The sequence below is a fragment of the Tyto alba genome, unplaced genomic scaffold, assembly GCF_018691265.1.
Source record: "Tyto alba isolate M040663 unplaced genomic scaffold, T.alba_DEE_v4.0 Super-Scaffold_38, whole genome shotgun sequence".
NCBI classification, from domain to species: Eukaryota; Metazoa; Chordata; class Aves; order Strigiformes; family Tytonidae; genus Tyto; species Tyto alba.
Window position 1 is genome coordinate 4,909,001 of NW_024881313.1, and position 13,015 is coordinate 4,922,015.

Sequence of the window (13,015 nt, forward strand, 5' to 3'; positions counted from 1 at the left end):
AAAGCCTGGTTAAAGTCCAAACCTCTCTCTTTATTATTTGTCATCCTGCTGTTAATCCCAATATTTTCCAGAGGGGCGAAAAAGAAAAATTAAAGAAAAGAAAAAAGAAATGCCCAACCCCAAGGTAGGCACTGAGAAGCAAAATAAAAACGGACTTTTCCCACAAGCAGCCCAGTCCTCTGCCAGCATATTTTAAAAGCAGCTTTTTTCCTTGTTTACTTGTGTTTCTTGCTCTGCCTCTTTTCTCGGCCACATTTGATCTTGGAAAGAGCAAGAAGCTTTAAATGTGTTCTTAAGGGCCAGTAGCTGTCAAACCTTTTGGCGGCCAAGATTGATCGCGCGCAGACACCACCAGAGCTTTGTTTGGACTAAAAGCAAGAAAATTAAACCCCTTGCATTTTCCAACAGCATCGATATTTGTAAGGCATCCCTTTTGAGGGATTAAATGACAAGTCTCGTTCTATATTTTATTTAAACAAGCAACCACCAAAAAGCCCATTTAAAGCCTCCCGGCCCCTCCCCTCCCCCTCTCTCCAATGCCTTCGCAGATATGCTACATCTTGTGGGTGCATTAACTTAAAACCGATTTTTTTAAATGCACTTCGTGCAGTCTGGATGCAGACTGATCCGCTGAGTGCTTGTGGTCTTGTTTTCTTTTTTTTTTTTTTTTGTTTCCCCCTCTTTTTTTTTTTTTTTTTTTTTTTTTTTTTTTTTAATTACGAAGACGCTTGCCGACCCCTTTTTGGCAACTCCGAAAATAAAACGAGACGGCACCGCATCGCTCTGGCGATGGTCCCTGGCTCCTCGAGGACGCGGAGAGCGGCTCGGAAGCGCCTTCCCCCCCCGGCCCCCGGCGCACCCCACCCCGCCGGGCACCCCGGGCTCCGAGGGAAGGCAAACCCCGTCCCGGCTGCCCGGGGCGGCTCTGACCATAGGATTCATCAATCTGGTGATTGTGGCCGTCATTGTCATCGCTCTCCCTCTCGCCTCGGTCTGGGTGGAAAACTGTGCCCAAAGCATCCAAATTCGGGACTTGCCTCGACCTAGCAGGGGCGACTGGAGACGGCGGCGGCGAGAGCCCAGCGTCGGAGGCGAGTGCCGTCTCTCAAGTCATAACCCCGCGGCATTTGCGCTCTGCCTGGCCCCGTGAAAACAAACCCGCTACCAGCCCATATAGTTCCTGGTAATCGAAAATACTCACCAGACCCAGCCTACTACGGTTATTAAGCAAATTATGCCAGCAGACGGGAGTATCGTTTGCGAGCTAAGGCACAGGATTTGGGTTTTTTTTAAAGAGGCAACGGCCAGACGCGTTTGCAGCCTCGCGATTTGGCTCGCCCAGAGAGGTACTCCTAGGGTTATGTTTTACGGTCCAATCCCGGGAAGCCAACTGGAGAGGGAAGTCATGAAGCACAAGGGCTGTTGCCTGTGTGACTCTTCCCCTAGAAGCAAGGTTGCTGAGGAAGATCCTGTTAAACAATGGCTCGGCACCGGCGGCCAATTGTTCTCCGTACTGTACACCCGATAGCCACCAAAAAAAAAAAAAAAAAAAAAAAAAAAAGAGAGAAAAAAGAGGAAAAAAAGATAAAAAAAAGGAAACAAGGAAAAAAAAAAAAAAAAGGAAATAAAAGGGAGCCCATCGAGGCTGAATCGGGAAGGAGAAACTAGTTTTGGAGGAAGTGCTATTCCTAGGAAAAAATCAAGACCCTCTGCTTCAGACTTCTGCTCGGGTACAACTTCTTATGCGGGGCCCTGGCGGTGTCAAAACTTTGAAGATTAATGGATTACTTTGTTAATGACTCAAGGCGTCAGATTGAGGTGCTTAAATGATTTGTGAGGTGCAAAGCGTTTTCCTGACAGTCCCAAACAATGAGAGAAGAGTGTGCGGGTGGAGGCGACGGAGGCAGCAGGCTGCAGGACAAGCAGCCACACACACACACACACACACACACTCACTCTCACACACACTCTCTCTCTCACACACACACTCGCAGCCTCGCACACAAACATATCCACGCACACGCACCCTCCCCCTCACCCCCGATCATTTCAGATTAGGACGCCAAGGGGATAGATACTCGAGATATCATTTCCCTCTTTAAAAAAAGTGTAAATAAAGCCTTTCTGGCCCCCAATGAGGCGTTCCTTCCCGACTTTTTTGGATCAATCAAACAGACAGTGGCTTCTTTTGATTAAAGCCCAAATTGTCATTGGGCAGAGGCAATCATGTGACAGCCAATTCGGTCCAATTTCAACCTTGTCTCCATGAATTCAATAGTTTAATAGTAGCACGGTCCCCATACGGCTGTAATCAGTGAATTAGAAAAAAAACACCCCACCAGCGATCTTCTATGCTATATTTTTTTCTCCTCTCTCTCCTTTTTCCTGGGCCTTCCCCCCCCCGAGCCCCCTGAATCCGAGGGAACTTTTTCTCCGCGGGGGCTGCCAGTTGAAGGCCATGAATTTCGCATTTGAGCGAGAGATCGGTTTTATCAATAGCCAGCCATCGCTTGCTGAGTGCCTGACATCTTTTCCCCCTGTCGGTGATACATTTCAAAGTTCATCAATCAAGAACTCGACGCTTTCACACTCGACACTGATTCCTCCTCCTTTCGAGCAGACCATCCCCAGCCTGAACCCCGGCAGCCACCCTCGCCACAGCGGCGGCGGTCGCCCCAAGGCGAGCCCCCGCGGCCGCAGCGGCAGCCCGGGCCCCGCCGGCGCCCCGCCGCCCCCGGAGTACCCCTGGATGAAAGAGAAAAAGGCGTCCAAGCGATCCGCTCTGCCGCCCGCCTCGGCCTCCGCCTCAGCCGCTGGACCTGCCTGCCTCAGCCACAAAGGTCAGTCCAAAGACTCGCCGCCGGCCCCGCCGGGCCGCTTTTTTGGCTCCCCGCAGCCCCCCGGCTTCGCGGGGGGACGAGGCGGAGGGGCGGGCGGGCGGGGAGGACGGAGCTGGCGGGGCTCTCTGGAAACCCAAACTTTCCCCAAACTTGCTTAATGCGGGATGATTTATTTGAGTTGGAGCTGACCTCTCTTGTCTCGCCGTCCTAGAGTTAGGATATTTGACAGTAATGAAGAGTGATAGATTGCTCCCGCTCAGCTAAGCAGCTGATGCATTAATTATAAATTGCGGTATGGCTAATATAAAGTTTGCTCTGGTGTGGGGAGGTTGGGGAGCTGGAGGCAGTAATTTTGCGGAGGTGGCCGAGGGGCACGCAGCACCGGGCGCTCAGCAGTGCAACACAATGGATTTACTGCATCCAAAGGCGGCCATTTTGTTGCAGTTGCTATTTTATGCTATATGGACATATAGATCTAGACACATACGTGCAGAGAGAGCACTTCCCCCCCAGCCCCCCCCCCCCCCCCCCCCCCGGGATGCGATGTGCTCGGGTGCTGAAATTCAATCCGTGCATTTATCTGTTTTGTGTGTGCCTGCGTGTGTTTTTGCTTTCGCTGTTCTGGCGGTGGTGCTTTGGGGTGCGTGTGCCTGTGGTGGTGGTGGCTTTCTTTTTCTTTTTTTTTTTTTTTTTCTTTTTTTTTTTTTTTCTTTTTTAACAGACCCCCTTGAAATCCCCGATAGCGGTAGCGGTGGATCTAGGCGGCTGAGGACGGCTTACACCAACACCCAGCTTTTGGAGCTAGAGAAAGAATTTCATTTCAACAAGTATCTCTGTAGACCAAGGAGGGTTGAGATTGCAGCCTTGCTGGATCTGACTGAGAGACAAGTCAAAGTCTGGTTCCAGAACAGGAGGATGAAGCACAAGAGACAGACCCAGTGCAAGGAGAACCAAAACGGCGAGGGGAAATTTAAGAACCTCGAGGACCCCGAGAAAGCGACGGAGGAGGAGGAGGAGGAGAAATCCCTCTTTGAGCAAGCCCTCAGCAACGTCTCCGGCGCTCTCTTGGAGCGGGAAGGCTACGCTTTCCAACAGAATGCCCTCTCCCAGCAGCAGGCGCAGAATGCGCACAATGGCGAGTCCCAAACTTTCCCCGTTTCGCCTTTAACGAGCAATGAGAAAAATCTGAAACATTTTCAACATCAGTCACCCACTGTTCAAAACTGCCTCTCAACAATGGCCCAGAACTGTGCAGCTGGCCTGAACAATGACAGTCCTGAGGCCCTAGATGTCCCTTCTTTACAAGACTTTAACGTTTTCTCCACAGATTCCTGCCTACAGCTTTCAGATGCAGTTTCCCCCAGTTTGCCAGGATCTCTGGACAGTCCCGTAGATATTTCTGCTGACAGTTTTGACTTTTTTACAGACACACTCACTACAATTGACTTGCAGCATCTGAATTACTAAGAAATTAAAAACGTCCTCTCCAAGGGTCCTGCTTTCTCCTCCTTATTCTTCTTTATTTTTCCCGTGAATTAATTTTATTTTTTTTCCTCCCTCTTCCTGGTCAGTATTTTCTGTTTATTACCTCCCTCTGATGTGCCATTTTGCCGTTTCTTACGAAGTTTTAGTTGTGTTCAATTTTAACCTAGCCACATTCTAGGTCCTTCTATGAAAGCAATATATGAGGTCTGTAAGAAAGTGATCATATAGGAAATGTATCTTCACTTTCTTTTTATTTTTGTATTGCATTAGGATGCGTTGTCATAAGTATTTTTGGTAGAATAAATTCTTGTTTGCTACAAGAAGCTTTCTCTTTTTTCGTACTCTTTCTCCCTCTCTCTTTCTCTCTCCTTTCTAGACTCATAACGACGGGTATTTCTCCCCCTCCCTTCTACTCTTGATTTACTAATAATCAAAATCCAACATTCTGACTACAAGCTCTCCCCTTTTGGCAATTTAGGACATTTATTAGAGAGGAAGAACACGTTCAAATTCTTTATTGCAAGGGTTCTCACGAGGAAAAAAACAAACAAAACCAAAAAACCCCAAACAAACCAAAGAAACTAAAGCCTTTCACAGCTTTGATGGAGATCTCTTCCTTTTAATGTATAAATGTAGCATCTTATCTCCGTGAGGATACAAAGCTTGGAAATGTTGAGCTGTAACAAAAGCTTGAACGAGCACTTTCTCTGTTACAGGCAAAACATAAGAGAGGCTCAGGAGGATAAGCGTCTCCTGCAGAAACTAGCCTGTTCCGTACACGAAATCTTTTGGGGAAATAATCCTGTTTTTCTAGAAAGTAGTGCTTAGCAGCCAGCAAGCTGTTTCAGGAAGCGTATCTTAAAAAATACCAGAGCTCACAGAGAATTCGCTTGGTTACTTCTTACGTGCTGAGCGGTCCAAGAAATCAGCCCTAGGAGAGAAAATGAAGAAGTTAGTGCCTGTAAAATCGAAAGAGTGGCAGAAAGGCGGGGGGGGGGGGGGGCGGGGGGGGGGGAGAAGCATTTAGGGAGGAATCCGCCCCTCCACTCGGTCCTTTTGAGGGGCTGTGCGGGGGTACAGCCGAAGCTATTTTTTTCTGTTTAATCCTTCTCGCGGGTCGCAGGACTGATAACGAAAAAGGGAACCTCTGCCTTTCAAGTTCGAATTTCCTCGGGGCTCCCCACTCTCTGCTGGCGGCCGCACAGATGGGCTTTCAGAAATCACCGCCTCGTTGCCTGCCACCCGGCTAGCGTCCTTGCCGGACCCCAAAACGGAGGATGAGCCCCGTCCTCCGGGCTGAAGCCGAGCAACAGATGCCAGCGGGGCTCTGCCGCTGCGGGTCCGGGGAATCCCGGGTGGGTGCGACCGCGGCTCCCTGTGTGCTTGTGAGCGCGTGTGAGGAGTGTGTGTGGTTCCGTTACACGGGCGAGTGGGGCTGGAGCGGGGGGTTTGGGGACGGGGCTCTGCTGCCCGTCCATGCGAGGAGTGTTGTCTTCCCAGCCCTGCAACACGTTGTGGTGCTGGGATGCGTGGGTTATAGCTGGAAGGGCTGAACGCAATTCTTCCGAAAGTCATAAATCAAACTCCTTCTATGAATGAGAATGTCATCAAAGAGATCAATTGCAGGAACACATGCACAAATAAAAATCCTCTTACGTATTTGCCGGGGCTGGGGATCCCCGTCTAAAACCATTAAGTGAGAAGGCGTTTAGTCATAATTCATTTTTATTGCTCTTTTAAAACAACAGCTTGGCTGAGCTGCGGACGCGGCGAAACCTCGGCCCTGCTTCTTCTTCTTCTCTCCGCTCCAGCCCTGTCCCCGCGGAAAGCGAGCAGCCTCACCGGCATTTTAACTCATCTGCCACTGGGTTAAACTGGATCGCAACGTGCACGTACGGGTTGGGGTTTCTTTTGTGCCCAGATCTCTGGACGCTGACAACGCCTTTTTTTTTTTTTTTTTTAAGGAAAAAAAAAAAAAGGAAGGAAAATACATTACAAGATCTAAACTTCTATCAAACTCCATTTAAATAAATGGGGGGATTCAGCGAGCAGGAGTCGCCTCCGAGTCTCTCGGTGAGCCCTGGGGCCACAGCGGGGGCACACTCCCACGGAAAAGCCTAAAGAGCCGGGATCGCCCCCTCGGCCCCAGTCCCGGGGCAGGAAACGGGGAGCAGAGCCGCGGAGGGGCGCGGAGGGGCCGGGCTGGCCTGCGGGCAGAGGGAAGGGGCGGCAGCTCCCCCTCGCCAGGCCACGGAGGTGGGGGGGGGGGCGGGAATCTGCTCCGGCCGTTCCCATGATGTTGCCCCCACGCACATTACAGGCAGAAACCCCCCAACGCCCCGCCAGAGAGACAATGCAACAAAAGAAACAATGGCACGAAAAAGGGAGAGAAAAAGGATTTCAGGATGCTGGAGACTGTAAGAGAGGTGCTGTGATTCGGCAGAATTTAAGGGTAAAACGGATCTATTTATAGGAAAACACACATTTTTTTATTGGCTGGCTGAAAAAGCACTGAAAAGATGCCAGCCCTTTTATTAGTAAACAGTCCCAGCGGCCTCCCTTTTTTTTTTTCTCTGCCTTATGCAGTATTTATCACAACTGGTTTACAAGAATGAAATAAATGTGTTTACAGCTGTAGCCATAGCCAAAATTGGTGCAGTATAATGCCATAAATGCCTCTGGAGTGTTGTTGCTCTTGTCCTCCACCCCGCCCCCCTGGAGTTTAAGAAACTGAACCTTTCCAGAGGGCCTGTGCTTGCGCAGTAAATCAGAACAAATAAAAATAGCGAGGGCATACGGATAGTCGCGTGGTTGTGAGAGCAGCCCTTCGGTTTTGGCTGGCAGTAGAGAGGCCATGGAAGTGGCACTGGGGTAAAGGCTGACCTAACAGCAGTGGGAGAGCTTTGCACCTAGCAGAGGATGTTGTAGTTCGTGTGGGAGGGAGGAGCTTGAGGGTTCGTGTGTTCATGAGCAGGGAGAGGTGGCGGGATAGAACGGTCTTTTCGGTTTCAAAACAAGCAACGACCGAGCGTGAGAACCAGAGGGTAGAAGGCACGGGCTGGAAATGCACCTGCAGAAATAGAGGGGGCAGCCCCTCCTGGGGCTGGTGACAGGGGACGTGACTTTCCATCCGTCTACCCCCGGGGTTAACGTTTCGAAGGACGTCCCCCTGAAGCGTGTTGGTGCCGTCCCCTCGCTGCTGCAGACGGCTGGGTGCCCCAGGACAGACGGATGCCCGGCGTTTACCTCCCCTTTCCTTTTCCGCATACGTAAACCGAATGTGAGGTCGCAACCCACATCCCACCGCCCTCCTTCCTTCTTTATCCACGGACACCTTTTTTTTTTTTTTTTTTTTTTTTTTTTTTTTTTTTTTCCGTCGGGGTGGGGCGGGGTAGGTTTGTGTCGATGCTCAGCGCGGTTCCCAAGGGACCTGGGGCCGCCTCTGCCACTGGCCATCTGCCACCTCCCGTCGCTGCCGGCCCGGGTGGCGGAGCGCAGGGACAAAGGGGCCGGGGCGTCGGGCCCTGAGCCTCCCGCCGCTCCTCTGGCCCTGCCCCGGGCCGTCTCCCCGAGCCGCCGGCCTGCGGCACCCCGGGCAGCCTTCCCCCCGCTCGGTCCCAGGGCGGCAGCGGCGCCGCGGGGCCCAGCAGATGGGCTGCGGAGCCCGCGGGTCCCCGCCCAATCACTCATCCCCCTGCCCCCGGCTCCTCCTCCCCTACCCCTGCCCCGGGCTGGCGCGGAGGAGCCCGGCGGAGGTGCGGGGGGGAGCAAGGATGCGGGCCAGGGGGAGGCCGGTGGGCCTGGGAGAGCACAATAGCCGTCAGTCCCAAAAGCGGCTCATTTCCATGCTAATATCCGCGGCCGCCTGGTGATGCGGCTGGACAAGCCCCTTTAACTCTTGGCGTCGCGTCGCGCTGGGACCGCGGCGGGGCAGGACCAGCGAGATCCCTTGGCCCCATCCCCATCCATATCCTCGACCCCATCCCTATTCTCTGCCTTACCCTCATCCCCCGTCCCTATCTCCATCCCCGTCCTTATAGCAATCCCCAACCACATCCACGGTCCCATCCTCGTCCCCGTCCTCAGGGCTGATGAGCTCAGCGCCGCCTCCCCCTCTCCCCCCGCCGCTCCGTACCGCGGATCCAGCCGCCCCCCGCCCCGCCGCCCCGGCCAGGGGACTGGGGACTGGGGGGGGGGGGGGGGGGGGGGCAGAGGTGCCCAGCGCCAGCCTGACAGCGCTGACAGCAAGGGAGGCGCCGGGGGCACCCTCACTGCAGCAGCGCTCACTCACCCTGGAGGGGACGGCCGGTGGGCTCGGCTGGCCGGGCGCAGCTTTCGGCTCTCTCCCGCTCTCCCCTCTCGGCCGGCGGGCGGGACCGCGGCAGCGGCGGCGGCGGCGGCGGGACAACAGCCCAACCCAGCCCGGCCCGGCCCAGCCCAGCCCAGCCCGGCCCGGCCCGGCCCCCCCCCCCCCTCCCCCCGGGGGGGGCCGCCGCCCTGCCCCGCCGCGCCGTGCCGTGCCGTGCCGTGCCGTGCCGCGCCGTCGGAGCGCTCGGCGTTTAAATGCCCCCGACGCGGCGATCTATCAGCGGCAGGAGCCGGGAAAGTCCCGCAGGCGCCGCAGCCATTGGCTGCCGCCCCCCACGTGCCTGCCCGCTGCCTGCACCTTCGTGTCATTTTCCTGCCGGCCCCATGGAGGAAGTGGGAAAGTTGGCGCGGCCCCGCTGGACGCTGAAGACCCGGTGGCGGCGTGACAGCGGGACTCGGCGAGGATGAGCTCCTTCCTCGAGTACCCCGTCCTCGGCGGCGAGGCGGGGGGCTGCGCCGCCCGCGCCTACCACCCCGACCACGGGATTACAACTTTCCAGCCCTGCGCCGTCAGCTCCGGCAGCTGCAGCGGGGAGGACCGCTTCCTGGCGGGCCGCGGGGTGCCCATCAGCCCCCACCGCCACCACCACCACCACCACCACCATCCCCACCCCCCGGCCCAGCCTGCCGCCTACCAGCACCACGGCGGCCTGGGGGTGTCCTACGCGCACCCCGGCTGCGGCCCGACCTACGGCGCGCAGGGCTTCGGACCGGCGTACGGCCCCTACCCCCTGGGGCAGGACGCGGAGCTGGGCGGCGGCTTCCCCCCCTGCGCCCCCGCCGTCTACTCGGGGAGCATCTCCTCCTCCGCCGCCACCGCGCAGCATCCGCACCAAGGGTACGCGGGGGGCCCCGCTCAGTACGTGCCTCCCCCCTACGGGCAGGAGCAGCAGAGCCTGCCCCTGGGCACCTACAACCATGCCCTATCTCCCCTCCACGCCGGTCACCGCGAAAACACCCGCTCCCCCTCCGCCGAGACCTCGCCGCCGGCGCAAACCTTCGACTGGATGAAAGTGAAAAGAAACCCACCCAAAACAGGTCAGTGGCCGGCGGGATGGCCGGGGCGGGGTGTGGGGTGGCTGCTCCTCTCCGTCTCTCTGTCCCTCTCTGCCGTGGGTCCGGGGGGAAGCGGCGCGGTGCCCCGCGGGGCGTGGGGCAGGTGGGGTGGCCCCGCACCTCTGGGAGCAGCCGCGGCCGTCTGCCCGCCGCGCTGCCTTCCAGCGCCGCTAAGTCCTGACTCCCCCTCTCCGCCTCTCCCGCGGTCATATTTCTTGTAATTCATAAACCACTTATCAAGTTTCCTCTGACACCAGAGGCTGACTCCGGTTTAGCACCTCGCACTCCATCACTCACCCTGCCTGGGCTTCCCTCTTATCCTAAGAAGTTCTTGCTCCCTATCGCTTAGCCGGTGTGGACATATTGATTACGTCGCCTATAAATCATTTGCGCTTACTTACCGCTACATGTCCCCTCGCAGGCAAAGCTGGCGAGTACGGCTTCGTGGGGCAGCCCAACACCGTCAGAACTAACTTCACCACCAAGCAGCTCACCGAGCTGGAGAAGGAGTTTCATTTCAACAAGTACCTGACCAGGGCCAGGCGGGTAGAAATCGCCGCCTCCCTCCAGCTCAACGAGACGCAGGTGAAGATCTGGTTCCAGAACCGGCGGATGAAGCAAAAGAAACGGGAGAAAGAGGGCTTGCTGCCCATCTCCCCCGCCACCCCCACGGGCTGCGAGGAGAAGGCGGAGGAGTCCTCGGAGAAGTCCTGCTCGTCTCCTTGCAGCGCCTCGCCCGCCTCCTCCGCCTCGGACTCTCTCGCTGCCGCCAACTGAGGCCCGACGCGCCCCGACGGCCGCCCGGCGCGACGCCCCCGCCGCCGCAGCTCGCTTCCTCTCTCCGCGGTTATGTCGGTCCCTCGGTCGGTCCTTCGGTCGCTCGGTCTCCCCGAGAGGTCCCGGCACGCCGGCGCACCCCCCTCTTGCCCCCCCGCCCCCTCCCGCCGCCCGGCCCCGGGGGCGCCGGCTCCGCCGCCCGCTCGCCTCCCAGCCGCCGGGTCCCGGCGCCTTGGTGCCGGGGGATTTTCTTTCTCCCCGTCCCCCCTTTTTGCTGGAGGAGCCGTGTTGGCACACGGGTAAGGGTCTCCCTCCTCCGCTTCAAGGACGCTCCTCCGAGTTTCCCTGAGTGAAAGACAGGTTACCTAGGGTACATAACCTCACGAAGAGATGCACTATTGCAAGTGTTTACACGACTTATAGGACTTTCATCCCCTTAATTTAATGTATTCTTTGTTGGTGTCTATGAGTTTGTTGCTTGTAAATACTTTGTCCGAGAGATTTATCTTTTTACAGATTTTTCTAGAAATGACATTTCGATTATCAGGTTAAGCAGGGTGAGCGCATTCGCCAAACTGGATCCACTTTTGTATTGGTAAAGCCGACGACCGTATCAAGTAAACGTCTTAAGCTCAAGCAGATACCTCAAAAAAGTAGCGCTATTTCTTTAAACGTGGCAAACAAGGCTTCAATTGCACTAGGTTTTGTAAACCTTACCCGGTGTGCTTGCCCCCCTCCCTTCACTCCCCCCTGCCCCCCAAACTGTGCTGGATTATACTCAACCGAAGGGTATAACCGTCCAAAAGACCTCGCCTCTTCTTATTTTCATATTAACCTTCCTCTAGACTCGATGTCTTTTCAACCTACTCGTGAATGTGACGAATGGCCAAATGAATGTATAATTTCTGTGGTTGGTGTCCGGACCATTGCATGACGCACCGTGCTTTGCTGTACTGCGGGTACACTGAGTTCTATCAGTTGTCGTGTGTGAGCGAAATGTCCTCCTGATTTTCTGTACAATCATGAAAGGCTCTGGGATTCCACCGGTAATGGAAGCCAGGGCAGGATTTACGGGTCCTTATAATGTCTGTAATAAATATATTCCACTTTCAGGTAGCCCTCGTCTGCCTACCTCTGCGTGACGTCAGCACTGAGTCACAGGCTGGGCTCAGCAGCTTGGTTTTCCTTATTTTCTACTGCTGGGGCCTTTCCAAGGGGGAAAGGGAGGAAGAGCCTCCCAACTTTACTCCTCATTTATTGTTTTGCCGGGGTCGGAGCTCTGGCCGCCCAGCCTGACTCATAACACAAACCTTCTTCCTTTCCTATGCTCAAATAATATTCCTTTTAGAAAATGTAAGGCCCGCCTGTCCCTCCGCCGTAACTGGGAGGAATTTATTATCCTGATCTATTTCTGAAGCACAAACATGAGAGCTTCCTGGGTCAAGTGCTAACCTTTTCACCTCGGGATGGATGCTGACACTTATATAAACAGAGCATCCTTCAAAAGCAGAAACTGTCCTCAACCAGTCTTTCCTCACATCACAGGCCCCTTGCCAGGGGCTGCACATTTAATTAGCCCTGGCACTAAACTGGTCTGGCTTCTCTGTCCCCATGCCCAGCCCCAGGCTGCCATCCCCAGCCACTGGTGGGTGCCAAGGCGGGAGACGGTTCCCAGGTGCTTGGCAGTGTGCTTCTAGCATTAACTCCAGCCTATTTCTCACACACACTCCCCCCCCTTTTTTTTTTTTTTTTTTTTTTTTTTCGGGAAAAAGAGCAAGTTCCCGCAGGTACATATCGTAAGATTTCCAAGAGGTGTCAAATGAACAGCGGGGAGGGGAGCAGGGGGAGCGTGTGTGGGGAGAAACCGGGTGGCAGGACAGAGCAGAGACTTGCTCAGCTGGACGGGGGGTGTCTCAAGTCGCTGGTGCCTCTTGAATTTCATCGCAAACACGCGTAACATCTCCTTCCCCCGGCCCAGCTGCGGGAAAGTGCTCCCAGGCTTCTCCCGGGGCCGGGCAGCCCACGCAGGCTTTGCTTTTGCGGGATTCGCAGAGAATCAACGAAATTTTCTTCACTTCGGTGTCACAAGAGGCAAGCCCTGATTTGCAAGGCGCGGCGGCCATATCAAGAGCCGAGCTATCTGCAAGGGAGCAGGGCTGTCTCCAAAGGCTCCCGCCAGTGCCTCTATTTCTTTCATTTCCCCGCCTGCCATATACTTTACCTTTTGTTTATTAGTGTAAAGCCGCAAAGCAAAACAGATGGCCTTCTTCCAGAGACTTGGATGTGTTAAAGTCGCATTTGCATGCCAATGAGGGCATTTCAATATCGAAATCTGGATCTAAACATTGCTGGAATCCGGATCTGCAACCCGGCTCCCCCGGTGTTGACTTAATGCGTTAGAAAGAGCGGCCATAAATTATAGCCTAAATGCGAGAGACAAGACACTTGTCAGTGCGTCAATCTGCGGTGAGCGATTCATCGGCAAAGAA

General features: G+C 55.1%; 2 protein-coding genes and 1 long non-coding RNA gene across 3 annotated transcripts; 2 read left to right on the top strand and 1 right to left on the bottom strand.

Annotated features, from left to right (window-relative positions):
• Window positions 1-970: 970 nt before the first annotated feature.
• On the top strand, window positions 971-4,332 carry HOXA2 (homeobox A2). The gene is made up of 2 exons (XM_042802249.1): window positions 971-2,840; window positions 3,562-4,332. The coding sequence occupies exons 1-2, from the start codon at window positions 2,459-2,461 to the stop codon at window positions 4,305-4,307; spliced, it is 1,128 nt and encodes a 375-aa protein (XP_042658183.1). The 5' UTR covers window positions 971-2,458; the 3' UTR covers window positions 4,308-4,332.
• A 591-nt stretch (window positions 4,333-4,923) lies between these two features.
• LOC116961275 lies at window positions 4,924-8,749 on the bottom strand. The gene is made up of 2 exons (XR_004406925.2): window positions 8,617-8,749; window positions 4,924-5,256 (listed from the first exon to the last, which is right to left on the bottom strand). It is a non-coding gene; the product is annotated as an uncharacterized LOC116961275 (long non-coding RNA).
• A 285-nt stretch (window positions 8,750-9,034) lies between these two features.
• On the top strand, window positions 9,035-11,575 carry HOXA1 (homeobox A1). The gene is made up of 2 exons (XM_032991440.2): window positions 9,035-9,731; window positions 10,171-11,575. The coding sequence occupies exons 1-2, from the start codon at window positions 9,098-9,100 to the stop codon at window positions 10,524-10,526; spliced, it is 990 nt and encodes a 329-aa protein (XP_032847331.2). The 5' UTR covers window positions 9,035-9,097; the 3' UTR covers window positions 10,527-11,575.
• The last annotated feature ends 1,440 nt before the right edge of the window (window positions 11,576-13,015 follow it).